Source organism: Macrotis lagotis, chromosome 1 (assembly GCF_037893015.1).
Source record: "Macrotis lagotis isolate mMagLag1 chromosome 1, bilby.v1.9.chrom.fasta, whole genome shotgun sequence".
Lineage (NCBI taxonomy): Eukaryota > Metazoa > Chordata > Mammalia > Peramelemorphia > Peramelidae > Macrotis > Macrotis lagotis.
This window is the reverse complement of record NC_133658.1, coordinates 290,669,166-290,696,753: the sequence shown is the minus strand read 5'-3', so window position 1 is coordinate 290,696,753 and position 27,588 is coordinate 290,669,166. Positions and strand designations below refer to the sequence as shown.

General features: G+C 39.8%; 1 protein-coding gene across 1 annotated transcript in view; it reads left to right on the top strand.

The window, feature by feature from the left end:
- The window catches only part of NCS1 (neuronal calcium sensor 1), a 110,652-nt gene that overhangs the window by 53,149 nt on the left and 29,915 nt on the right, over nt 1-27,588 (top strand). Inside the window, exon 2 of the mRNA XM_074210956.1 lies at nt 11,325-11,349. Coding sequence (XP_074067057.1) covers nt 11,325-11,349 — 25 coding nt within the window. The remainder of the gene's footprint in view (nt 1-11,324; nt 11,350-27,588) is intronic.

Here is a 27,588-nt window from a genome sequence, read left to right as displayed (position 1 = left end):
TAGGGGAATTTATATTTGGTCCTACAGGTAATAGGGAGCTACTATAGTTTATTGACAGCAACATGGTCATATCTACACTTTGGTGGCTATACAGAAGGTAGACAGGACAGCCAGGAGATTTGTGTCACTGGATGAAAAAGGACGTGGCAAGAAGTAAGAAGTAAGACTGGAAAGGTAGTGAGGGTGGGTAAGTGATGAATGATTTTGAAAGCCAAACATAATTTTACATTGATCTGGGAGATGATTAGGTGCCATTGGAGTTTATTGAATGACAGAGTGACATGGTCAGATTTCAGTTAGAGTGAGGAGAAGCTTCGGCAGGTAGAAGGCATTACAGCAGTCCTGATGAAAGATGGTATATGTGAATAATAGAGAGGAAGGAGTATGTGGAAGAGATAACGTAGAGATGAATGAAGAGTGAATTGATTTGGTAACTGATTTGATATATGGGGTAAAATGAGGAATCAAGGATAACACCAAAATGTGGTGAACCTGGGTAGCTGAAAGATGATGGTATCATCAGTAGTTACAAAGGGCAGTTAGATGGTGCAATGGATAAAGCACTAACCCTGGAGTCAAGGAAGACCTAAGTTCAAATCTGGACAGACAGACAGGCCTGTGTGACCTCGGGCACATCACTTAACCCTGATTGCCTTGTATTCCCAGGGATATCTCTGATGTCCTGATTCATATCTGGCCACTGGACCCAGGTGGCTTCTGAGGAGAAAGTGAGGCTGGTGACTTAGCACAGCACCCCCCAACTCAGATCCAGTTCACTTGCACGTCATGACATCACTAATCTGATTTCATTGTCTTCAAACAACACTAACAAGGAAGTTCAGAAAAGATTTGGGGGGAAATGAGATTTTTTTTAACATGTTGAATTTGAGATTCTTTGGAACAGTTGATCTGAAATGTTTAATAGGCAGTTGGTAACACTGAACTGGAACTCAGGAGGGAGATTAGGGCTTGATATATAGATCTGAAAGTCATCTGTATAGAGAGGGTAACTGACACATGGGAGTTAATGAGATCAATAAGTGAGAGAAAGAGAATGATGGTTTAGGACATGTCTTTGGGATTTCTGTTGTTCAGTTTTAGTCATATCTGACTTTCCATAACTACATTTCTTGGCAAAGATACTGGAGTGATTTTCCCTTTTCTTCTGCAGCTCATTTTACAGATGAGGAAACTAAGACAAATTGGGTTAAATGAGTTGGCTAGGGTAACATAGCTAGTAAGTGATTGCATTCAAATTTGAACTCAGGTCTTCCTGACTCCAGACCACTGTGTCATCTAGTTGTTTTAGGATGAAAAGAGAAGATGATCCAGGACAGGACTTGGACAGGATACAGTGTATTTGTGTGTGTGTGTGTGTGTGTGTGTGTGTATGTATGTGTGTGCATGCTCATGCACCCATGACATGGTTAATGAATAAACAAAAGAAAACAAGGAGCTCTCAGACAGGTAGGAGAACCAAGAGCAGTAACAGTATTATGAAAATGCAGAGGGGAAAGTGTGTGGGAGGAGAGGGTGGTTAATGTTAAATGCTACAGAGAGGCCCAAAAAGATGAGGTTTGGGAAGAGATCATTGGTTAACTTTGGAGAAGTCAGTTTCAGTTCACCATTGCAGACTGGAAAAAACCTTCATTACATGACAGTTAAGAAGAATGAGAAAGGGGGCAGCTAGGTGGTACAGTGGATAGAGCATCGGCCCTGGAGTCAGGAGTACCTGGGTTCAAATTTGGTCTCAGACACTTAATAATTACCTAGCTGTGTGGCCTTGGGCAAGCCACTTAACCCCATTGCCTTGCACCCCCCCAAAAAAAACCTAAAAACTAAAAAAAAAGAATGAGAAAGGATAGAAAGTAAAGACAGTGAGCATAGTTGGCTTTCTCATGGAGTTTGCCTGAGAGGAAGGAAAGACATAGAATACCAAATATACCAAGTATAGGGTATGGTAGGATGTAGAGAGTGGTTTTTTTTTTTTTTTAAGGTTGGAGGGGGGAGACTTGGATGTGGAATGTCTTTGTAGGCAGCAGAAAAGGATCCAGGAGAGAGAGAGAGAGAGAGAGAGAGAGAGAGAGAGAGAGAGAGAGAGAGAGAGAAGGGGCAAATCTGTAAGAGAAAAGGTAAGGAGAGGGGCCATTTCTTCATTAAAGAGAAAGGAAATAATGAGGGATGAAATCAAGAGTTTGTGAGATAAGTAGGGGAAAAGAGGAAGCTCAAAGTAAGTATGAGGAGAATTCTTCAGCTGACAGGGTAGAGGTGGGCTGCTGTTGGAGACCTATGAAGAGAAAAAAAAACCTAGAGTAGTTGCTTTGGTGAATGAGATGGAGAAACAATTTTGAAGAAAAGGATTGCCTTTCTGCAGTGAGGACTCATTTGAGATTGGATGACAATGTTACAAATTTCCTTAGCTTCGTTTAGCAGCTTGTGAGTAGGAGTGGAGAAGACAAATGAAGAGAGTAATATGCAAGGTTGGAGCTTGGCATAATGGAAGGAATAAAACTATCTAGAGCAGAGGGTGGTGTGGAACTTGTTTACTAAAGGGTCAAGATTGGAAAGGGAGGAGAGTATAGTCTGAGCAAGGTGATAGCCTGGGAAAGAACTGAAGGATGGATGAATTTGAAATCATTGTAAGAAAGAATACTGGGTTCAGGAAGAATAAACCACAGGTATAAGAAATGATAAGATTAAGGAATTTAAGAATTCTTAATCATAGAAATGGAACTTTTATGAGTGATAACTGGATCAAGTGTATGGTTATTTTTGTATTAAAATACCCTGAGGTGGAGAGGAGGAGGAGGAGGTCATGGCAGCTTGACTGGATTGAGGAACTGGGAATTTATTGTGTTTGAGGAAAGAGGAACATAAATATATATTGAATTCTGCTGGATAAGTCAGGAGAAATGAAGTTGGAGAGGAAGACTGATTCAAGCACTATCTAAATTTACTGTGAAAAGAGAAAGAATATCCCTAGAGTAGGTAGGTAACAGCCACCAAGATCTACATTCGATGATACATTTAGATAGAGTAAATCTCAGAAGAGGAAAGATTGCAGAATGGTGGTGGTACAAGGAAAGTCTTGAAGCAACTATATGTAGTGGGAAATGTTCTGACACTTAAGACCAATGGGATATGTGCAGAGGTACATTTATATTTACTGAGGAAAGGATAATTAGGATGCAGTTGTAATTCAAATAGAGTTGGGTTTAGTAAGTGACAGTAAATGGTAAAAACATTAGAGGAAGACCTTTTGAGATGGGGTAACTTTGATGCATTCCAGAGACCATGGTGGCAGAGGCAGGTAGAACATTCTGGAAACAGGATTAAAGTGGATGGGGATGAAAAATAGGTGGCCCGAATTGGAGAGTGGGCTTTTCTCTTGGTTTGGGTTCCTTATCAAAGGGACTGACAAATTAAGAGAGCAATTTGCCCCTGGACTGACTCACCATTAGATTTAAGGAACTGGATATTTTTTAAAAAAGCATTTCTATTACTTCCTAACCATACACCCAACTCCCCAAAACTTATATCAAAGAAAAACAGGCAAGTAAAGCAAATCAACAAATTGGCCATATCTGATCATGAATAATAATAATAGCTAATATTTGTATAGTGTTTACTATGAGCTAAGTTTTGTGCTAATAAATACTTTTTTTCATTTACTCCTCATAATTATCCTGAGAAGTAGGTATTATTCTTACTTTACAGATGAGGAAACTAAGGCAAATATAGGGTAAGTGATTTACTCAGGTCACACAGTAAGTGTCTGAAGTTGAATTTAAACTTGGGTATTCCTGACTCCAGGCCCAAATCTCTCTCTACTATGCCACCTAGCTACTCCTACTTCATTCTGTCCCAATAGCCACCCCAAACCCTCACCTCTCCACTGAGAGGAAAGAGGAATAACTTCATCAAGGATCTTTAAGTACTCTGAAGCTATGATTAATGACTCTGTTGATCAAAATTCTGATGTCTATCAATGTTTGGATATCTAAATGTAGCATCTAATGTAGATCCTGGTGGCTGTTACCTACCTACTCTAATATATATATATATATATATATATATATATATATATATATATATATAGTTTATTTTTTATATATATATATAGTTTATTTTATGTATATATGTATATATACATATATGTGTGTGTATATATATATATATATATATATATATAGTTTATTTTTCTGGTAATTTTCTAAGTGCTTTCTTCACTGAAGGGGATGAGGACTTTGAGAGGGGGGATTAGTTCTAACCTCCATGACAGATTCCTGACCTGGTCCTGTTATCTCTCCTCTGAGACTTAGCAGGATTTTTGAACCTGGTTACATATCCCCTTAACAATTTCCAGTCTGGGTCAATATGACCAGAAAGGATAATGATCATTGTTGGATGGGTTGTGGGAAATCTGGGACACTATTACACTATTGGTGGAGCTGTGAACCCATCCAACCTTTCTGGAAAGAAATTTGGAACTATGCCCAAAGGGCAACAAAAATGTGCATACCCTTTGATCCAGCACTACCACTTCTGGGTCTATACCATGAAGAGATGACGAAAAAGGGTAAAAACATCACTTGTATTAAAAATATTCATAGCAGCCCTGTTTGTGGTGGCAGAGAATTGGAAATCAAGTAAATGTCCTTCAATTGGGGAATGGTTTAGCAAACTGTAGTATATATATGTCATGGAACACTATTGTTCTATTAGAAACCAGGAGGGATGGGAATTCAGGGAAGCCTGGAGGGATTTGCATGAACTGATGCTGAGTGAGATGAGCAGAACCAGAAAAATATTGTCCACCCTAACAGCAACCTTGATGGACTTGCTCATTCCATCAGTGCAACAATCAGAGACAATTTGGGGCTGTCTGCAATGGAGAATACCATCTGTATCCAGAGAAAGAACTATGGAGTTTGAACAAAGACCAAGGACTATTACCTTTAATTTAGAAAAAAAAAAAAACTGATGTCTTGTTGTCCGATCTTGCTATCTCTTGTACTTTTATGTTTCTTCCTTGGGGGTATGATTTCTCTCATCACATTCAATTTGGATCAATGTATACCATGGAAACAATGTAAAGACTGACAAATTGCCTTCTGCGTGTGGGAGGAGGGAGGGAAGTAAGATTAGGGGAAAAATTGTAAAACTCAAAATAAATAAAATCTTTAAAATATATATATATATATGTATATATATACATATATATATATATATATATATATATATATATGTATGTATATAGGCACCTAGCTGCCCCCACATCACTTGATCTTGTCTGTGCTTCAGTAGTCTCATCTGTAAAACAAGGGGACTGAGTTTGGTCTGAGGGTCCTTTCAGTGCTAAATCTATGACACCAGTCTGGTCAGTCTAAGCAGTCAATGTAATGATCAAGTCAGGGGAACCTCTGTTAGTGAGAATCTTCTGAGAGTACTCCTCCTCAAAAACACATTTTCATGGATATTTTTTATTTTTCCAACACCTACATTTCTTCTCCCCTCCTTTCCAGAGAACCATTTTATATAATAGAATGAAAAAAGAGGGAGAAAAACAGTTCAGTAAAATTAAACAACATATCAGGAGGGAGAACTTCTCTTTTGAGGTCTCTTGATATGACTATAGGTTGATATTAAAGGATGATCCAGACCAGATGTAGCAAAGGAGAGACTGGGATGAAAACCAAAGAAGTCAGGGAATGTGTATTATTAGGGAAAATAACCCCAATTCCCTTTTCTTCCTCCCCCAATTGTAGTAATATCACATATGTTGATGAAGCCACTCTGCCACCCTAGAGCGTAGAGTTGGGGACTAGAGAAGAAAAGGGGAAAGAAGATAAGTGCAAGGATGGAAGTTCACAGACACTTCATAGTGGTTCAAATCTATTTAGAATTTGGGAAACAGTACCCTAAGGACTGAGAGCAGTAAATTGTGGGTTCAGTTCAAAGAACATTTAAATGTCTTAGGTCAGTAGTTTAGAAAATATACAGGTTCATCTTTAGATTGAAAAGTCAGAAAAAAAATTCTCAATGAGATTGGCCAACCAAATTGCGATTTGTTGTTCCTTGACTCCCTGTGACCTCATTTGAGGTTTTTCTGGGCAAAGATACAGGAGTGATTTGGCCATTTTCTTCTCCAGCTTATTTTACAGATGAGGAAACTGAGGCAAACAGTTAAGTGACTTGCACTGGGAACAAATAGCTAGTAAGTATCTAAGACCAAATTTGAACTCAGATCTTCATAACTCCAGACCAGGTGCTCTATCCTGGGTCACCTAACTGTTGCCCCATAGTGAGCTATTATTATTGGCCTGTGAACAAGTGAAGAATGCAGGGAAACATGAGGAGACTTATGTACTGAGGTAAAATGGAGAAAGCAAAAGAAGAGAACAATCTATATCGAGGCTCTTACGATGTAACCTGGCAGAACAAATGAATCAATACAAAAACTGGGTATTTGGAATGATGAGGCTTGACCTGTTGTAGAGTTTAGGAAAGGCATCTCCCTCCTTTCATTTTAGAACTAGGGGAATATGGGTCTATGTACTCCTAGACTCAGTTGATGTGTGGGTTAGTTTTATAAAAATGCTCCCCCCCCCACCTCTTTCCTTTTTATACTATGTTAAAAGGGTAGGAATCAGGATATATTTGGAAATGAAATTCATTTGGAAACAAAAAAAAAATAGAATAAAGACAAAAATTTAAAAATCTCCAAAACAAAAATGTTTGCTTTAATTCTTAGTTGAATAAAGAATTTATCCTTCGGGCACCATTCATGGTTCAACAAGTTAGCATGGAATGAAGGTGGGGTGAGGAAGCACCCAATCACAGCTTTGGATTCTTCCTGGAAGAGTTGGGGTGTTTGGGCTTCTTTCTTCTTTTCTCTACCAATCTTAAACTCTGAGGGTGGGCAGGCAGGGCTGATTTTTCTTTTTTATTTGCAAGGCAATGGGGTTAAGTGGCTTGCCCAAGGCCACACAGTTAGATAATTAAGTGTCTGAGGCCAGATTTGAACTCAGGGACTCCTGACTCCAGGGCCAGTGCTCCATCCACTGTGCCACATAGCTGCCTCAGGAGGGCTGATTTTAAGATGGGTTGTTGGGACTGGAGAATGCAAAAAAGCCTAGTTATCTCCCTGTCCCCTTGCCTTTTTTTTTCCTCCTCTTATGTGACATAGTGGAAAGAACTCAAGGCGAGCAAAATCAGAAGACTATAACATTTCAATCGGTCCTGCCACTTATCTATGAAACTTCAGGTAAACCATTTGATGACTTTGGGTTTTAGTCTGCTTATCTGTGAAACAAAGGGTAGTGAGGTGATACAACAAATAGAGCACCTGGACTGAATTCAAATTCCACCTCAGCTGTGTTTATCCTGTTTGCCTCACTTTCCTTATCTGTAAAATGAACTGCAGAAGAAAATGGCAAACCACTCCAGTATCTTTGCCAAGACAACCCCACAAACACAGACACATACCATTGCTTGATTTTTAAAATTTTATTTATTTATTTTGCAAGACAGTGAAGTTATGTGACTTGCACAAGGTCACAGTCAGATAATTATTGTGTCTGAATTCAAATATGAACTCAGGTCCTCTCTCCACTGCGCCACTTAGTGGCTGGAAGGGACCTTAGAGCAAAGAATGTTAGAGACCTCATCCCAATAGCTCCTTTCTATATTTTAGGAAACCTAAGAGCAGACTGTTATCTAAGATCACACAGTGGCTTAGGAACAAAACTCATTTTTTTCTGATTCCTAATTCAGAGCTCTTTTCCTTACATTTTATTTACTCTTTGAATGGGAAGAAACAGGAAGCAAGCATGTGGTCATAGATCCAGGGGTTTATAACTCATCTATGGGGTCATAGATTTAGCATTGAAAGGACCCTTAGACCAAACTCAGTCCCCTTGTTTTACAGATGAGACTACTGAAGCGCAGACAAGATCAAGTGATGTGGGGGTGGCTAGGTGGTACAGTGGATAAAGCACCAGCCCTGGAGTCAGGAATACCTGGGTTCAAATCCGGGCTCAGACACTTAATAATGACCTAGCTGTGTGGCCTTGCGCAAGCCACTTAACCCCCTTTGCCTTGCAAAAACCTAAAAAAAAAAAAAAGATCAAGTGATGTGTCTAGGGTTATGAAGTTATTGAGTGTCTGAGACTGAATTTGAATCTAGGTCTTCTTAACACCAAACCTAGATTGGGTTTAGTAACTTCTTTAGGCCTTCTAGTTCTTCATCTTGATCAGACTTTCTAATGCCCATATCTCAGGGACAGTGGAGAACAAGTCTGGTCTAGGGAGCAGAGAGAACATTGAGATTTCATCTGTACCTGTTCTGAGTCAGAGGACTAATGGGGGGGGGGGGGGAGGCAGACCTTAATACTGTTTGAGTTCTAAGAATCCTATTCTTCATCTTTGTTAAAACTTCTAGTTTCCCTGGAGGACACTCTCCCCAATTTGCAAGATTGCTAGAAATAGAAAAATACTCTGTATAAAATCCTGTACAAAGGACCAAAGGATTATAGAGTTAGAACTGCAAGGGATTTTAAATGTTGTCAAGTTGACCCTCCCCATCTCCCACTTTTTGTAGATGCTAAATGATTTGCTCAAAGTCACATGGGTAATATGTGGTGGAAATCAGATTTGAATCCAGGTCCTGTGACCAGATTTTTTATTCTTTCATTATAATAGCTGCTTTCCACAGCAGTTCGATTTTTACTACTATGATGATCTTAATTGTCATCTCCAAATCTAGAAGTATTCTGCTGGTGCTTAATAAATGCTTCTTGAATGAATTGATGAATTAGTAGAAGACACAGTTCCTATCTTTGAGGAGAATCATGATTAAATCAATATGGAGCAAGGACTCCATAGAACAACAACAAGTTGCAATTAGACTGGAATCAGCTGAGAAAAAAATTCTGTACTCTTTCAGAGTTGTTTCAGCGCTGCTGCTCTTCTGGGCTCTGCCTAGCTGTGGCCCTTGCTTAGACAGCATTGTTAGAGACCTCCAGGTGGAAAGTTTGTCCATAGAGCCTTTGCCTCACTGGGAAATGTGAATAGATCTTTTTTTTTTTTTGTTCTCTCCCTCACTTTTGCTTCTTGTCTTTCTTCAAACCTCAGCTGAGATCCTGCCTTTTGCAGGTCTTTCTTATTCTTTCCCTTCCCCCACTACTAGTGCCTTCCTTCTAAGGAATTACTCTAGTTATACTGTCTGTCTGTCTGTCTGTCTGTCTCTCTCTCCTCTGTCTCTTGTCTCTCTGTCTCTGTCTTCTTTCTCCCTGTCTCTTTCCCCATGTGTCTCTTGTTTCTCATTCTGTGTCTCTCTGTCTCTCTGTCTCTCTCACTTGGCACAGTACCCCACACATAGTAGGCACTTAATAGATCCTAGTGTCTGAATTAAATCAGTGTTGAGGAGAACTGGTTCTCTAAGCTGATTTTAATGTTGGAGAAGGCTCCTTGCATGAATTTTTTATTTGACTGCTGTCAGATACATCTGGGCTTTGCTCAATTTAGGAGAAAACTTCTGTAGACATTAATAATAACTCAACACAAACAAGCCATGGTAGTTACTTAAGAAGTGCCTCCTTTGAACTCTGCCAAGCAGCATAACCATCCATCAACATGGAGGCCCTTGCCCCACTGAGGCCTCTGCTCCAGACCAAACACTGGATTGAGTTATTCTCAGACTGAGGTTGCTTGGTGAGGCCATGTGAGTCAGTACTGTCTGGAATGGAAGATGGCATTTCCTTTCCTAGGGGATGTGAAGTGTCTCTGAAGATTCACTCCAGGGAGACTTAGCTAACGTGTCCTGCTTCAGGGCAGGAGAGTCTGTCTTGGTCTCCATTCAAAGGAGTTCAAGTATCGAAAGACTTGATTAGAATGCTACACTACTCATAGCAATACCAGACTCTCAGTCCTTTGACAGAAGTCTTATTTGTCTCTTCCACTGTGCCCTAACAAATTAAATCAGTAAATGACTGTGATTGATTGACTATGACCTGGGCAAGAAGGATAAGACAAGTAGGAATTACATCTCTGGTCAGGCTCTTACAGGATCATTCTTGGAGCAGGTGACCAGAGGCTATGGTCCTCCCAATAGGAAACCAGAGGCTATGGATTTCCCAGTAGGAAAGTGACAACTGAAGTGTAAGAAGTCTATGGAATATTTGTAGGGAATGATAGGTCAGGTTCCCAGTTTTGGGTACTTTGCTTGAATAAAGTAACAAGGGGAAATGCATCTTCATAACCAATTTGAAAGCATTCTTACAGTAGGGAAAGAATCTCAGTTGATCCAAAAGTATTGAATAAGACCATGCTCTGTACCAGATACATTAAATATTGAGGGACAGAAGTGAAACAGTCCCATGTCCTTGAGGAACTTAAAATCTATCCATATATATGGATATACTTACATATGTATATGGATATATAGCATATACCTATAAAGGAAACTTCATATTTGATAGAAGGTAGTTTTGGAGGCACAGCACCAGCAGTTGGAAGATTAGGGAAGACTTCTTATAGACAGTAGCACTTGAGCTGATCCTTGAAGGATACTGGGGATGCTAAAAGGTAGAAGTAAGGAAGGAGTGCATTCTAGGGACCACCAAAGTCCTGGAGACAAGACCTAAATTACCACTCACGAGAACTGCAGGGATAGTTTGGATTGCATTGTAGAAAGGATAAAAAGGGGAATTTATGTGAAATGGGCCTGGAAAGAAAGGTTAGGGTCAAAGTGATAAAAATTTGCCATATATACATACATATATATATATATATATATGTATACATATACATATATACATATATATATATTTTAGAGATAATAGGGAGCCATTGCAGTTGATTGATGACTGAGTTAAGGGAGTAACATAATTGATTAGACCTGGGCTTTAGGAAAGTGACAGGTAGGTAATTCAGGACTTTACCCCCTTTCTCTTTGAATTCTGGTAATAGTTTTCTGCAAGGGGGTGGAATGGGAATATTGATGTAGAAGGAATTCTATAGCTCTGAGTTCTAATCCCTGCTCTTGAACCAACTCGCTCTGTAACTTTGTCACTTCTTGGAATAATGGTTTTTTGTTCTACAAAATGAAGGCACTAGAGATGGTCTCTCTGGTGTCTCTTCCATCTCTAATTTTTTGAATTAATCTGCGAGTGTTTCTCTCCCCCTCCCCTCCCCTCCTCTCCCCTCCTCTCCTCCCTCTCTTGTCCTATAGTGAATTTATACTTTGCAAAGGCACATGTTAGGTGCTTAATAAATGATTGTTTATTATGATTGATTGATTGCTTCTTTCTTTTCTTTTGCAGTTACTGAGAAGGAAGTTCAACAGTGGTGAGTACCTCCTGCCTTCCAATTTCTTATACCCTTCAGATTCTCCTTTAGGAGAGAGTGGGGCTAATATTTGCTGAAACAATCTTCTGGAGAGCATAGGAGCAGAAAGAATGCAGGTGTCAGATACACACACACACACACACACACGCATACATATACATATATTATATCTGAATACAGTTTCAGTTTCCCCTATTTCATACCCCTGGCTCAAGTTCATATTGGAATCTATTTGCCTGGTCTGATCATTGCAATCCCCACCAATGGAGTTGAATGATGGGTTTTAGCAAATCCCTTCTCTGTTCCTTTTCATCAGGTCTTTGCATATAATAGGTACTCTTATTTTCATGTTCCTTCCCTTCCCCTACCTCACTGTTCTGCATATTGTTGACATTTAATAATTATTCATTGTATTCCATATTGTATTACACCTTTCACCTCTTTGCCTTGATTGAGGCAGTCCCCCATGCCAGGAAAGCTATCTCCTCTCTTCTGTCTCTTGGATCTCAAGTTTCCACCAGGCCTCAGTTCAAGTGCTCCCTTCTACGGAAACGTTTCCTGGAATTCCACCTCTCCCTTATGAGGGTTCTCTCTATTCCCTTGACATTACTTGTTATTTTATTTTGCAAATAATTTGTATTTATTCATCCATGCACACTTTTAATGCCCTCAAGCAAACTCTAAACTCCTTGTGGGTAGTAACTGGCCCTCTTTCTTTTTTTGACCTTTGTATCTGTAGTGTCTAGGATATCAGATGGTGTTTTGTAGACATTTAAAAGAGGTGACTAAATTGAATTATTTATGGAATATTTCCAAGTATTGCTTCCAAGGTTACCTTTCTACATGCCTGTCTATGGCGTTGACTTTGTACTTCTCTTTCCCAAATATGTTTCCAGACTTGGGGGTCCCATGGCTGTTCCAGCCATGTTTTTGATAGAGCAGCAGAGAACCCTGGCATTCCCCATCCCCAATCTGCTAGAGTGGTCTGGGCTCATAAGAAAAGGCAGAGAATTGTCTATCATTGGGCAAAAAAAATTATAAATTGGGTGGGGGATTGGAGGTGGGAAGAATGGAAACTTTTTCTCAGACTGGGTTAATGAAACTTGTAAGTACACTTGGTCTATCCTGGTAATTTCTCCAGTCAAAGGAACTGCAGGATGAGGCATAGTAAGGTCTGCTGTTGGAAGGAGCCAGGCCTGTTTGGATGGTAGGAATAGAGATGAATGCAGAGGCCTTTGACCATGGAATCCAGAGTAGATTTTCAGTGAATGTTATGCCCACAGTCTGTATCTCAGCATCCCTATCCACCTGAAATGCTGGGGGCAGACTTAAAGCATCCAAGGATCAATGACTGCCAACAGTAAGTTTCCCCTCCTGAACTCCTTCTTATCACTCTATTCATGTGTCATTTATCTCATACTCAGTTATGACAGGGTATTGAACATTTATTTATCTCCTATAATTTCCTGGAGGACAGGACCTAAAACTCTTGCCCCTCTTTCCTCCCATTAACACATGGATTAATTAGTCAGAAATATAGAATATTTACAGAGATTAGAAGTCTTTGACAATGTGACACTGGAGAAATACTTAAAAGGTCTGGCTTCTCACATACAGGTATTTTGGAAGAAATGAAGGACAAAACGGAATGGGAAAAGAAGAGATCTATGTTGGGGGGATAGTATGGGAGGGGGATGATGTACCAGGTTTATTCTGGTCCATTTCCTAGGTAGGGATGAGGACAGCCCTGAAGATCCCAGGCCTCAGGATCTCTGGTAGACCCAGACTGGGCAGTGCTTGAGGGAGAGACAGGACCTGAATCCAGATGAGCAGGAAATGTCCTTTCTTCCTCCCTGATCTGTGAATCTGCTACTCTGAGGCCTCTGCTTGGTTGACTGCTCATCTATGTGCAAAACACAGCCCTAATTCCTGCAAGCTCTACCAGCTTGAGAGGGAACCGAGAGATATTCCCATCTTCATCTCTAGGGGCAGGATGGGGAGGAGAGAAGGATACCTACAGATAGATAGAGTTCAGGGCTCCCTGTAGGTTATAGTTCATTTGTAGAGCTGCCATGGATGCATAGGTATTTTGGTGTAGCCAGTTCTAGGAGAGAAAAACATTCCATTCCCCTTAGGCTATACAATGCCTCTTCTTCCTATTGGTGAGGAGGCAAAGTGGTATAGAGGGTTGATGCAGAATTTGGAGTCAGGAAAAACAGAGTTCAAATGCAAACCTATTAGTTGTGTGATCTCTGAGGAAATCACTGTGCTATTGTGTGGAATGGAATGGGATTTCACTTTGCAAATCTTAAAGGGCTATATAGATGCTAGTTATTATTATTATTATTATTATTATTATTATTATTATTATTATTAGTGATTCCAGAAGTTCTTATTGGACTTTGATGGGAAACAAGAAGTATTTTGTTAAGTCTCTCATACACACACATACACACATACACACACAGAGTTCATTTTTATAGACAGAATAATTGACACTTAGAGGGTGTGACTTATGCAAGGTCACACAGTCAGTGTTTAGAGTTCAGGGTTTCTGTCTCTAGTGCTATGGATCTGGGGAAGAGGAGAAGTGAAGCTGAAGAGGGAACAGTGTTTATTTCTCTTCATTTGGGGGTATATTTCTGGCTACCCCTGAGCATCATGCCCTAAGTATGCCTTGACTTCCCTTTCCTTTCCTTTCCTTCCCTCAGCAATGATGCTTTAGAAGTTCCTTGAACAATCCCACCTGCATCTCTTGAGTGGATTGAAGCTGGCTACAGACATCTATTTGGGTGGGGCTCCTGGGCAGGGTGGTTGAGATTAGCTCCATCAGTGATTTAGCACAGCACCCCCTCATTCATTCATGTACTTGTTATGGCTTAACCTCCCTGATGTCTTGGTCTTCTTTGAGAATGAAGGACAAGCATCATCATCAGAAGTGAAGGCTTTTCCTTCACAGGGAAAAAGAAAAGACTAGAGGAATGAAAGAGTAGTGAGTGATGGAGTGAAATAGAAGTAGTGGTGCACTATATTTGGGTATATAAGCCATAGACCAGTTGCTGCAATAGGGAAAAACAGAAGAGGCAGGAAACCTGGTCCTCATCAAAGGTTATTTGCCACTGATGTGCTCTGTGGTTTAGTGAATCACCTTCTCTGATAAAAGGAGAGATTTGGACCATGTGACCTTTTAATAATTCTGGGATCCTGGTGGGTCTATTGAACCCCCCATTACCATCTGCTCCACTTTCCTATAAACTCTTCAGTTATAATTTTTTTTTTTTAAAGAATTTTGCAAGGCAATGGGGTTAAGTGGCTTGCCCAAGGCCACACAGCTAGGTAATTATTAAGTGTCTGAGACTGGATTTGAACTCAGGTCCTCCTGACTCCAGGGCCAGTGCTCTATCCACTGCTCCACCTAGCCGCCCCTATAATGTTCTTTCTACCACTCCTTCACCCCTAGTCAAAACTTACCCCTCCTATACCTGGAGACTGACCATTTTGCTTTAGAATTAGTGACTGATAACTACCTTGATAAACTAATCTCCACAATGGCCACTAAAGAGTTAGTGCTACCTTTGTATCTTAATCCAAATGGGATATAATCAATGGTGAGGTTTTAGGCACTGCGAGAAGCTGGTCAGGAAAGGAATTAAAGTATAAAACTAGAAGATCATCTAGTCCAATCTTATTTTGCAGATGAAGAAATTGAGACTCATAGGGGTTGAATGATTTATCTATTGCCCCTAAGTAAATACTAGAGAGTAGAGTTAACTTCCATCTGTTTTCAGCATGCCATACCTTGCTACTGATCCTGGGATAGGTGGGACTGTCACCATCCCTTAAGTACCACTGAGGGGGTGGTTGCCTAGATGTAGTAGGAGCCTAGCTTGCTGTTCAGCCATGTGCAGGCATAGCTTAGAGAGTACAACTCCCCCTCCTCCACTCCTTCCCCAGCCCCCCACACATTCTCATGTACCAGCTCAGTTCCCCACCCCCAAGGGGTTTCTGGGAAAATGAAGCTGGCAGCTGGGGAGGGGAGCAGATTCCAGAGACAGTGCCAAAGCCTCCAACAGGGATCTAACCCAGGTGGTGGGTGGGAAAGAATACTTCCAGGCAAGTAAACACCCCTGCACCCTAGGCTCCCCTGTGGAGAGATTCATGTGTGCTTGTGTGTGTGTGTGTGTGTGTGTGTGTGTGTGTAAGTGGTAGGAGTGGGGGTCCTGGGAAAGGATAGGCAGGTAGATCTCCAAAGTGTCAGATGCGTAGTTTCTTCAGGACATGTCCCTTAACTCCTTGAAAATTCCTCAGCTTAATCTAAGACTCCCCTAGAGGGAATTGGAGCCATTAAGGCCCAACCTGTCTTCACCACCTGACTTCACAAAATGGGGAGGGTGAAGAATGCATTATTGTCACGGGAAAAACTTGGGAACTCTTCAGGGGCAGCCTTCCCCTCCTTTCTCCCTTCCCCCTGCTGGTGTTTGATTTCCCTCTCTCCTGGATCTCCCACAAGAATAGAAGCAGAAATTTCAGAAAACAATTTGTCTTCTCCTGCTGTTCTGTTTCCTCTTAATGGCCCCTTACAGCTTCTCATGTAGCTGTTATTATTACCGGTGTGCCCACTTAAGCCTGCTCAGTGATCATCAGGAGGATGGGTGGAGTGGGCTAGTGTGAAAGGAGGAGGAGAAGGGGTACCAGACGCTCTTCTTTGTCTGTGTCCTTTCAAACACCTAAAGGTACTTGGGACACCTAGTTTCATCTGCCCATGGAACAAGTCTGCAAGTTCAGGCATTGCTTTCTTATTATGTAGATGGGAGAAACTGAGGTCCAGAGGATTTGAGCCACTTGCCCAAAATCTTGGAGGGAATCAGAAGAAGTGGTAGTTAATGGAAACTAGAACTCCTGATCTGCTTTTTCCTCCCTCACTCCTCCCTTCCCCCAAGCTCTTTCCACAAATATCTTTCCTCTGTCATAATTTCAATCTTTGTGCTAAAAATGTCCCTTGGATCATTCCAGGTTTGGCCTTGAAGCCTAGGGCTGTAATGGAATGGGACTAAAAGAAAGTCAGCTAGAGAATGCTTCTCTTGGGGACCTTTTCTGAATGATCTGCCACCTCCATCTGCTCTAGATTTTAGCCATTCCAGGAGCTGAGATAGAGAACGGGGCTGTGGCTCTGAAGTCTGATGCCTCCATTTCCCTCTTTGTTTCAGGATATGTAACTAAGTAGCATCTAAATAACATTTATCGGGTTTGTAAAGCACTTTTAAAAATATCATCTCATTTTATTTTTTCAACAACCTGAGGAGATAGGTACTACTATTATATTCATTTTACATTTGAGGAAACTGAGGCAGAATAATAGTAACTTGACCAGAGTTACATAGCCAGTGAGCATCTGGGTCTTTTTGACTTTAGGTCTAGAGTTCTATCCACCATGTCTCTTGACTGCCACTGGGCATAATTGGTAAACATTGGTCAAGCAGTGCCATTGATACCAAAAATGTGTCTTCTGCACCAAAGAATTCAGGATTTTTGTTAGTACTTTTCTCCTACCCAGTTCATATCATGAGGTAATAGACCTATAGCTGGAGGAATCTTAGACAACCATTGAGTCTGACTTTTCATTTTACATATAAATAAACTGAGGCACTGATATCTATATAAGTGAGTACGTAACATAGTTTGTAAATTTCTGAGACAGGATTTAAATCTCAGTCTTCCTAACTCCAAGTTCAGTGCCATATCTATTATGTCAGATAAAGCCTAGGATAGAAACTTTGCATTGGGAGAGAAGGCTTCCTAGACACTGGCTAAGAAACACATTTTTCTACCATGGTGTTTCTGATTCCCAAGTCTTCTTGGCATTAGCAAAAGGTCAAAATGCAGATGTTAGAACCTATAGCTGCTTTTTTGGCCACGTACTGTGGGCTTAGGCATTTAGTCACCACTCTTGTAGGGAGTATATAAGGATTCTCATGGTCTGAGAACTTAGCTCAGAATTAAATTCACACTATAGTACTCTGATTAGTGGAGTCTTGACCTGACTCATCTTTCTGTCTCACTTTTAGCTTCTTTTCTGTCCCTGACCTCAAACACTTGTCTTACCCTTTATGATGTGGCATCCATCCCAGTATTCTCTCTGCGCTTGGTTTCTGTATCATGGAATTCTGGAATTGGGAAAAGGGGAAGGAGAAATAAAGTAGAATTGACTACAATTTTGCATGGAGCATATCCATTTTCAGAGAAGACAGTAGGAGAAAATATGTGGAATATCATACTGGAGTCATGGTACCTGAGTTCAGAGAATCAAATGTTTAGAGCTGGAAGATACTTTAGAGGTTATTGTTTTTTAGAAGTTATTCATTTTATAGATTAGGAAGCTGAGGCTCAAAGAGAGTAAGGGGGGGCAGCTAGGTGGCACAGTAGATAAACATCGGCCCTGGAATCAGGAGTACCTGAGTTCAAATTCAGCCTCAGACACTTAATAATTACCTAGCTGTGTGACTTGGGCAAATCACTTAACCCCATTGCCTTGCAAAAAAACAAACAAAAAAGTAAGGGAATTGTCCATCTTTTCTCTACTCACAAAGCTAATAAACTTAGGAAGCAGGATTTGAACTCAGCTATTCCAGGCTGCAAATCCAACACTCTTATCTATTACACCATTTTTGGTCTGTAGTTTAGTAGTTCTTCAGTCATGTCTGACTCTTCGTGACCCTATTTGGGGCTTTCTTGGCAAAGATACTGCAGTGATTGGCTATTTCTTTCTCCAGCTCATTTTATAGATGAGGAAATGGAAACAAACAGGGTGAAGTGACTTGACCTTATGAAGAGGAATCTTCCTGATTTCAAGCCCAGGGTTCTATCCCCTGTACCACCCAATTGCTTTCCATTTTTTCAGTCGTTCTTCAGCCATCATATGATCTTGGGCTGATCTCATAGATGATTTTCTGGGATCAGTTTCCCCTCTGTTAAACCAGAAAGTTGGGCTCAGTGTCCTCTAAGAGCCTTCTTATAAACCTAATTATCCTATAACAATATTACAGCCAAAAGGATCCCACCTTTAGAGCTTGATTGCTTTTCCTTCATGGCTCCCTTCCCCCAGACCCTTTCTTTGCTCAAGATAAACCTTCAGGCTGTGGCTGATAATCACTAATCTAGCCATGGAGAATGTTACTGGAAGAGGACAGGACTGATAAATGCCTTCTCTTCTGCATTCATGGGAAGAACACTGAAGTTCCAGGAGCCCCAGACAGCCCTGAAACATCTGTCACTTTGACACTTGAAAGTCCTCTGGGTGTGGGACTGGAGGTGGTGGTGGGGCAGACTTGAAGCTAGAGGTTGCCCTACAAGTCCTGTGTTGTTTGAAGCCTGCTAATTCGGGCCTGTGCCACGACTAGACACTGTTTTTCCTCCTCACTTCGTGATGTGCAGCAAATCACAGTCTGGTTGGATTAGAGCCAGGGAACTGCTCTCTCTCTTCTTTGGCTGACGTCAATGCCTCCCCCATCCTGATCCATTTCTCTTTGGGAAGCTCCAACAGCCTTTGCTTCTGACAGCTTGAGGGGTGGGGTGGGTATATTTAGTGTAGGGTACCCCAAAATGGGATCCAGAATTGGGTAAAAATGAGGAACTCTCCCAGACCACTTGTCTATGATGTCACTCTTTAGAAAACCTACAGATAAATAAGTCAAAAGACATAGAATCATAACATTCCACAAGGGAAGGAGATGCCGCCATCTATTCTACTTTCATCATTTGTTAAATGTGGAAATTGAGGGGTGGCTAGGTGGCGTAGTGGATAAAGCACCGGCCTTGGAGTCAGGAGTACCTGGGTTCAAATCCGGTCTCAGACACTTAATAATTGCCTAGTTGTGTGGCCTTGGGCAAGCCACTTAACCCCATTTGCCTTGCAAAAATCTAAAAAAATAAAAAAATAAAAAAAAAATAAATGTGTAAATTGAGACCTAGTGAGGTTAAGTGACTTAGTCCACATTAAGTAGCAAACCTGGGTTTGAACCAAGATAATCCAACTGCAGCACTATTCCCGATATTTTATCCATCCCCTAGAAACAAGATAGCTTCATTGCAGGACAGCATGGAGAGATTCTATTTTATTCTTTAGGACAGGTCCTAGATCTCTCTAGGGAATCCATTTCATTGTTTAACAACCTTTGCAGTAACGGAAGTTTGTCCTATTGTCTAACTTAATTTATCCTTCTGTAGTTTAAGCTAATTCCCTCTGTCCTCACAGCTGGTAGAGAATCATTCTCTGTAGATTATACTCTTGCACTCTTGGGGGTTTATATTGGAAAAACCATTTTATTTTTAAAAATGGGAAGAGGGTGAATCAGGGGTGAGGTCTGAGAAGGTAGAATGTAGGAGGAAGTTTAAGATGGTTTAACTGGGTCAGTCGCTCTACTTGGTCACTTAGAGATAAATGACATAAAACAGCTTCCTTAATCCTAAACTCTTAACAAATGGCAGTTCTGGCACAAGCCAACTCTGCAAACTTGAGGGATGGGAGATAAGGATGGGGGGGAGATGGTAACCATATATTTCTTGAGGCCCCTCCTCCAGCATTTATATCGAGTCTTACTGAAATGAGGAACTGTGGAGAAAAATACAATACAAAGTGAGTGCTCCTTGAGAAGATAATGGGAGAACCTTGCCGAAATAGCTGTCAGGCAGAAGGCCCAGCTGTGTTTAGCTGATTGCAAATAGAGGTTATACTTTATTATTTATTATCTGCTTTATTTAGTTTCTTATTCTCACCTTTACCCGATGTTGGCTTTGTGGAAGGCAGCCACTGCAGTGTTAACCCTTGACAAGGAAATAATTACAGGCAGATCAGAATCTTCCAAACTGTGTTCTGGACCTCTGGGGGCTCATCATGTCTTGCTAAGGACTCCATGGCCCATTTCACAAATGGAGTTCCATTGTTAGTGTTTGGGCAAGATACAGAATCTTTGAGTGTTTGAAGTTTATGTCAGAATGTTATTTTTGAACCCCAGAGAGTAGCATTTGAGGGTTACAAAGGACTTCAGAGGCCATGCAATCCAGCCTATATCTGAATGAGAATTCCTTTTTTGACGTCAGAGCAAGAGGTCATTTAATTGCTTTGCTCAGAGGTTTCAGCTTCCAAATTATACCCTCACACTCATCTTTGAACCATGAATTTATTCCTAAATATCTTTAGAAATTATACCAACCAGAGGATAGCACGAGAGTTGCCTCCTTTATTAAACTGTATCTATTTTCTCTGTCTCCTTTAGTACCTAGCATAGACCATTATATATAAAAACATTTAATGTGTATATATATATATATATATATATTATATATATATGTTTCATTTTTGTTTTGCGACCTGAATAATTCAATTCACCAAACCATTGTTAAACAATATGCAAATGTGATAAATTCTGGGAATATATAGACAGATATAAACCCTTTCCCTAAGTGTTTTAGTTTAATAAAGAAAGGAGGAAAATAGACAATAATAAAATATACCCTGCCCCTAAGCATTTTCAATCTAATAGGAAAAGGAGGAAAATACACATACATGGCAAGGTGAATAGAGTGCTGGGCCTTGAATCAGGAAGATTTGAGTTCAAATTCAGTCTCAGACACTGTGACCTTGGGCAAGTCACTTAACTCTGTTTGCCTCAGTTTCTTCATCTGTAAAATGAACTGAAGAAAGAAATTGCACACCATGCTGATATCTTTGCTTGGAAGACTCTAAATGCAAATATGAAGAGTTAGAAAGGACTGAACAACAATAGCACACGTATATAGAAAAGAATGATATAAGGTAGAAAGGATGTTATAAGGCAGAAGATGATAGAGACTAAGGCCATTCAGATAAAATGTTTGAGGAATTTGAAGGTGGTAAGATAATTTTTATGTTAGTGGATGAGAAAGTGGCATAGAGTTGGGACTGGAAAGAGATAGTGGCATCTAAGGGATGGCATAGGATCATAGATTTAGATCTTTGACCCCCTCGTTTTACAGATAAAGAAACTGAGATCTTGAAAATTTTAAGTGATTTATCTAAGGACACAGAATTGCCAAAGTCAGAATTTTAACTCAGGTCTCTGACTTCAGAACCAAAATTCATTTTACTGTACTACACTTTACTCTGTATTAAAAATGCATAGAAATGGAGGAAAGGATGATTAAAATGCAAGAAAGGAAATAGTATGCTACAAGGCCTTACAATTCAAGATATTAAATATCTTGAAATCATAAGTCCTCACAATCATGATTTTGAATGCCAATGGAAGAAGTCACAGGATTATACTTGGGTGTGCTATAAATGGATATTATCCAGACTCAATAGTTATTTGCTAATCCTCTTGCTTTTCCCTGATTGATGGTCTCACTCTTCACAGCATCTGTTTCAAACCACCTCTTCTTTCCTTAAGACACCCTTTGATCTCTCTCCCTTTCACTTCAGCTCATATTTTTTTTCTGAAAAGGATGAGGCTGTCCACCACAAGCTCCCCCTTTTCCCCACCTCAGTATTACTCTAGAGAAGAGATGGTCTTTAGAATAATAGAAATATAGCTGGAAGGGACCTCAGAGACCATTTATGCAGGGGTGGGAAACTTTTTTCTACCTAGGGCCATTTGGATATTTATAACATCATTCGTGGGTTATACAAAATTACCAACTTAAAAATTATCCTGCTACATTTGATCAAGCATTTAATTAATTCATCCCTAAAAAGATTTTGAGTTCCTCCTGCAGTTGCTGTCGCAGTGCTAGGCCAAATGATTTCAAGGACCTTATACTACCTGTGTGTCAGATGTTCTGCCTCATCTCTGATCTAAAGCAACTTTCTTTTATAGATAAGGAAATTGAATTTCAGGGTGATCAGTGAGTAGGAATTAAAGGTATCATTTGAACTCAGATTCTCTGTCTCTAGAACCTGTATTCTGTTCACTGTGTCACACAGGCCCTTTAATGCCAACCCTTTTATTTGTAACATTTATTTATAATATTGTCCATCCCCTCTGGTAACTTCCTCTTTTTGACTATTCCTTTTCTTGTTTGTTTTTTTTTATGTTTTTATTTTTTTGATTTTTCCCCACAATAATTTTCCCCCAATGTCTCTCTCCTCACTCATATAGATAGCCACTTCATTGAACAAATGATAGTTTTGGGGCTTTTGGGTTTTTTTTTTTGCAAGGCAGTGGGGCTAAGTGACTTGCCCAAGGTCACACAGCTAGGTAATTATTAAGTGTCCAAAGCTGGATTTGAACTCAAGTCCTCCTGACTCCAGGGTCCGTGTTCTATCCACTGCACCACTTAGCTCTCCCCAAATAATAGTTTTTAAAGAAAAAAATGAAAATGAAGAAGAAAAAAATCAGTCTAACCAATACCTCCGAAAAAGTCTGAAAAAGTACAATGTGCAATATTTGTTGACCTCTCACCTCTGCAAAGGGATGGGGAAGGGAGGTGGAATGTCTCTTCCTTCAAGTCATGCTTATTCTTTAGAATTTTGCAAACATTCACTTTGGATTTATTTCATTGTTCTTTCCTTTCCACTGTTGACATTGTATATATTGTTTTCTTGACTTTGCTTACTTGGCTCTCCATCAGTTCATATAGATCTTTTCATGCTTTTTTTGTATTCACATTCTACATTTTTTATAGAACAATAATATTATATTAAATTCATGAGCCATTATTTGTTTAGCCATTCCCCAATAGACATCTACTTTGTTTCCATTTCTTTTCAACCCCCCCCCCCATTTTGGCGTATATATGGGCAACTAGGGGGTGACGCAGTAAATAGTGCTGACCCAAGAGTCAGCAGGTTGTGAGTTCAAATCCAGTCTCAGATATTTATTAGCTATTAAGAGCCTGGGTAAGTTACTTATCCCTGTTTGCCTCAGTTTCCTCATCTGGAAAATGAATCAGATAAGGAAATGATAAACAACTCTAGTATCTTTGCTGAGAAAATCTGTAATAGGGTCATGGAAATGACTGAAATTCAGGCAACAAAAACATGGAGACTTTCTTCTTATCAGTGGTCTCTTAAATGTATAAGCCTACTAATGGAATCTCTGAGTCAAAGGGAATGGGAACTGGTTATTTTGTTTTATATAATAATTTATTACTTTTTAAATGAATAAATTCATAATTAAATTAATAAATAATTTATTAGGGGTGGAATATTTTTTCTTGCAGTTGCTAATCACTTACCTGTAGGTGAATAGCTTTTGCTTTAGCCAGAAACTCAAGTCTGTGTTTTAGGAGCTCACATTCTAATAGGTAAGAAAAATGTATACATACAAAATATATGCAATTCATATCGAAGGTAACCTGAGGGGAAACCCTAGCAGCAGTACTGAGGGAAGGGGAAGGAGAAGGGGACCCAAAAAGGTCTGTAGAAATTGGGCTTGAGCTGAGCCCTGAAAACATCCAGAGAAGCCAAGGGGTGGAAGAAAGGAAAGGAAAAACTTCTAAGAATGGAGGAACAGGTGGCATAAAAGCCTGTCGAGAAAATGGACAGATGTGGAATATTGTAAATGGGGAAGAACAAATTTGCCAGTGTAGTTGGATCTTATAGTGCATGTAGGGAGTGTAAAGTATATGAAGTCTAGAAAGGTCAGAAGGGGCTAGGTTGTATAGCACTTTAAAAGCCAAACTTTATATTTAATCCTAGAGATAATAGGGAGCCACTGAAGATTATTGAGTAGGGAGGAGACATGGTCATGTCTATTCCTTTGTTGGCTGAATGGAAGATAGATTTGAATGGGCTGAGACATGGGGCAGGGTCTAAACTCTTGATAGTGGCATAGAAGAAAGGGATATATAGGAGAGATATTGTGAAGGTAGAAATTGAGTGGTGTTGTTTGTCTTTCATTCATTTTTTTTTTTTGCAAGGCAAGTGGGGTTAAGTGGCTTGCCCAAGGCCACACAGCTAGGTAATTATTAAGTGTCTGAGACCAGATTTGAACCCAGGTACTCCTGACTCCAGGGCCAGTGCTTTATCCACTGTGCCACCTAGCAGCCCCTTGTCTTTCATGCTTGAAGAAGACTATGATGTAAGGGAGATGTTGCCATGACTTGCAATGGAATTAGATTTAAGTGAGTGAGAATTGTATAAAGTCACCAACCTCACTTTTTCCTCTGGAGTCATTTGGTCCAGTGGCTGGGTATGGATCAGGATAACTGGAGAATGCCCTGGTGGCAGTAGAATGGGAAAAGGAGCAGGTTTGGGGAAGAAAGAATGTTATAAATCGTGAAAACCCAGGATAATGTATCCAAGAGGCAGGTGATAAAGGATTGGAGCCATATAGAGAAGGGGACCAGGATTCTCAGGAGACTTGAAACGAAGTGAGGATTAGTTGAAAGAATTGGAAATATCTGGGCAAAGAAGAGAAGACTTTGGGGAAGAGAGTAAAAGAGCATGTAGAGGCTAGAAGGAGAGGTTTCAGAGAAATGGATTTGGACTAGATGCAAGGAAACAGTGATTATAGCCTTGGGAGACTGAGATGGGTAACATACATATACATACATGGACATTCACTCGATTTCCAATCTTTACTAACACAAACAGAATTGCTATGAATATTTTTGTACAAGTGATGTTTTTACCCTTGGAAAGTGGCAAGAATAATCACTGCCATTTATACTAACAATATGTAGCATAATATATTAGGATATATTAATGATGTTAATAACATATTAATGACTGCCATTTATAGAATGTTATATTAGTTATATAATAATAATAACTGACACATTAAAATTTACAGAGCACTTAAATATCTTATTTGATTTTTACAAAGACCCTTTGAGGTAAATGTGAGAGTCATTATTATATCCAATTTACAGATGAGGAAAACTGAAACTGATAGAGATTAAAACTCTATCATAGCTAGTAAGTGGGTGTCTCAGACAGTCAAACCCAGCTTGCCTGTCTAGTAGGTTCCCTATCATTGGTGATCTTCAAGTAGAGGCTGGAGATTGATTCTTGCTTAGGTCATGCTAAATGATCTCCTGTGTCTCCAAAATCTGTGACCTGATTGGAGGATTCCTGGGAAGGGGCCCAGCTATCTGTTTCCTTCATAACACTCACAGTGATAGAGCTTGATGCCTTGCCAATCACATCCTGAAATTTGGAGTGTGGTGATTAAATACCCTAATTGTCAGCTTGGGTTGTGAATAATAATAACATGCTAATTCAGCTAGTTTCTCCCCCTTCCTCCCCTTCCCTTCCCCCAGACAGTTTCATCAGTTCTGCTAATGGTACAGGAATCCAGTCATTTTCTCTTCTTGCTTCAGGATGAAGTAGAATAAAATGTATAATAAACTACCCCAGACTTTGGGTGGGTAAACGGAGAGAGAAGAGGTGAAGAGCACCTAGTTTTAGACCTCTCCTCTTTGGAATATCTGTTCCAGATGGCAGTCGGTGTGGCCTTGGAGGCTGGAGGAGTTCGGGAGAATGAGCCTAGGTTTGTAATCAGGGGATCTGGATTGTAGAACAGCTTAATATGTGAAAATGAGCAAGACGCTTTCCTCTCTGAACCTCAGTTGTCCCATCTGTAAAATGAGAAATCTGTGTCAAATAATCTCTTAAGGTCCTTTTTAGTTTTAAGACTCTTTTTTTTCCTTTTTAGAAAGAATTTATTTTATTTTGAATTTTACAATTTCCCTCCTAATCTTGCTTCCCTCCCCCCACCCCCACAGAAGGCTATCTGTTAGTCTTTATATTATTTCCATGATATACATTGATCTAAGTTGAATGTTATGAGAGAGAAATCATATCCTTAAGGAAGAAAAATAAAGTATAAGAGATAGCAAATTACATAATAAGATAAAGTGTTTTCTTTTTAAATTAAAGGTAATAGTCTTTTGGATATAGATGGTATTCTCTATCACATATACTCCCAAATTGTACATGATTGTTGCATTGATGAAATGAGCAAGTTCATTAAGGTTGATCATCACCTCCATGTTGCTGTTAGGGTGCACAATGTTCTTCTGGTTCTGCTCATCTCGCTTAGCATCAGTTCATGTAAATCCTTCCAGGCTTCCCTGAATTCCCATCCCTCCTGGTTTCTAATAGAAAATAATAGAACAATAGTGTTCCATGACATTACATATACCATGGTTTGTTAAGCCATTCCCCAACTGAAGGACATTCACCCAATTTCCAATTCCTTGCCACCACAAACAGGGCTACTATGAATATTTTTGTACAAGTGATGTTTTTACCCTTTTTCATAATCTCTTCAGGATACAGACCCAGTAGTGGTATTGCTGGATCAAAGGGTATGCACATTTTTGTTGCTCTTCAGATGTAATTCCAAATTGCTCTCCAGAAAGGCTGGATGAGTTCACAGCTCTATCAGCAATGCATTAGTGTCCCAGATTTCCAACATCCCTTCCAACACTGATCATTGTCCTTTCTGGTCATATTGGCCAGTCTGAGAGGTGTGAGGTGGTACCTCAGAGATGCTTTAATTTGTATTTCTCTAATAATAGTAATTTAGAGCAATTTTTCACACAACTGGCTCACTTTGATTTCCTCATCTGGAAATTGCCTTTGCATATCCTTTGACTATTTGTCAATTGGAGAAAAGCTTGGTTTTTTAGAATTTGACTCAGTTCTCTGTATATTTTAGAAATGAGTCCTTGGTCAGAAATATTAGTTGTAAAAATTGTTTTCCAATTTACTACATTTCTTTAGATCTTGGTTCCAGTGATTTTGTCTGTACAAAAGCTTTTTAATTTAATGTAATAAAAATCATCTAGATTGTTTTTAGTGATGTTCTCCATCTCTTCCTTAGTCATAAACTACTTCCCTTTCCATAGATCTGACAGGTAAACTATTCCTTGATCTTCTAGTTTGCTTATAATATTGTTTTTTTATGTCTAAATCCTGTATCCATTTTGATCTTATCTTGGTATAGGGTGTGAGGTATTGGTATAATCCAAGTTTCTTCCATATTAACTTCCAATTTTCCCAACAGTTTTTATTGAAGAGGGAGTTTTTATCCCAATAGCTGTACTCTTTGGGTTTATCAAACAGCAGATCACTATAATCATTTCCTGCTATTGCACCTAGTCTATTCCACTGATCCACCATTCTATTACTTAGCCAAAACCAGACAGTTTTGATGATTGATGCTTTATAATAATTTTAGATGTGGTAGGGGCTGAGCCACCTTTTTTTGTACTTTTTTCCCATTAAATCCCTGGAAATTCTGAATTTACGTACAA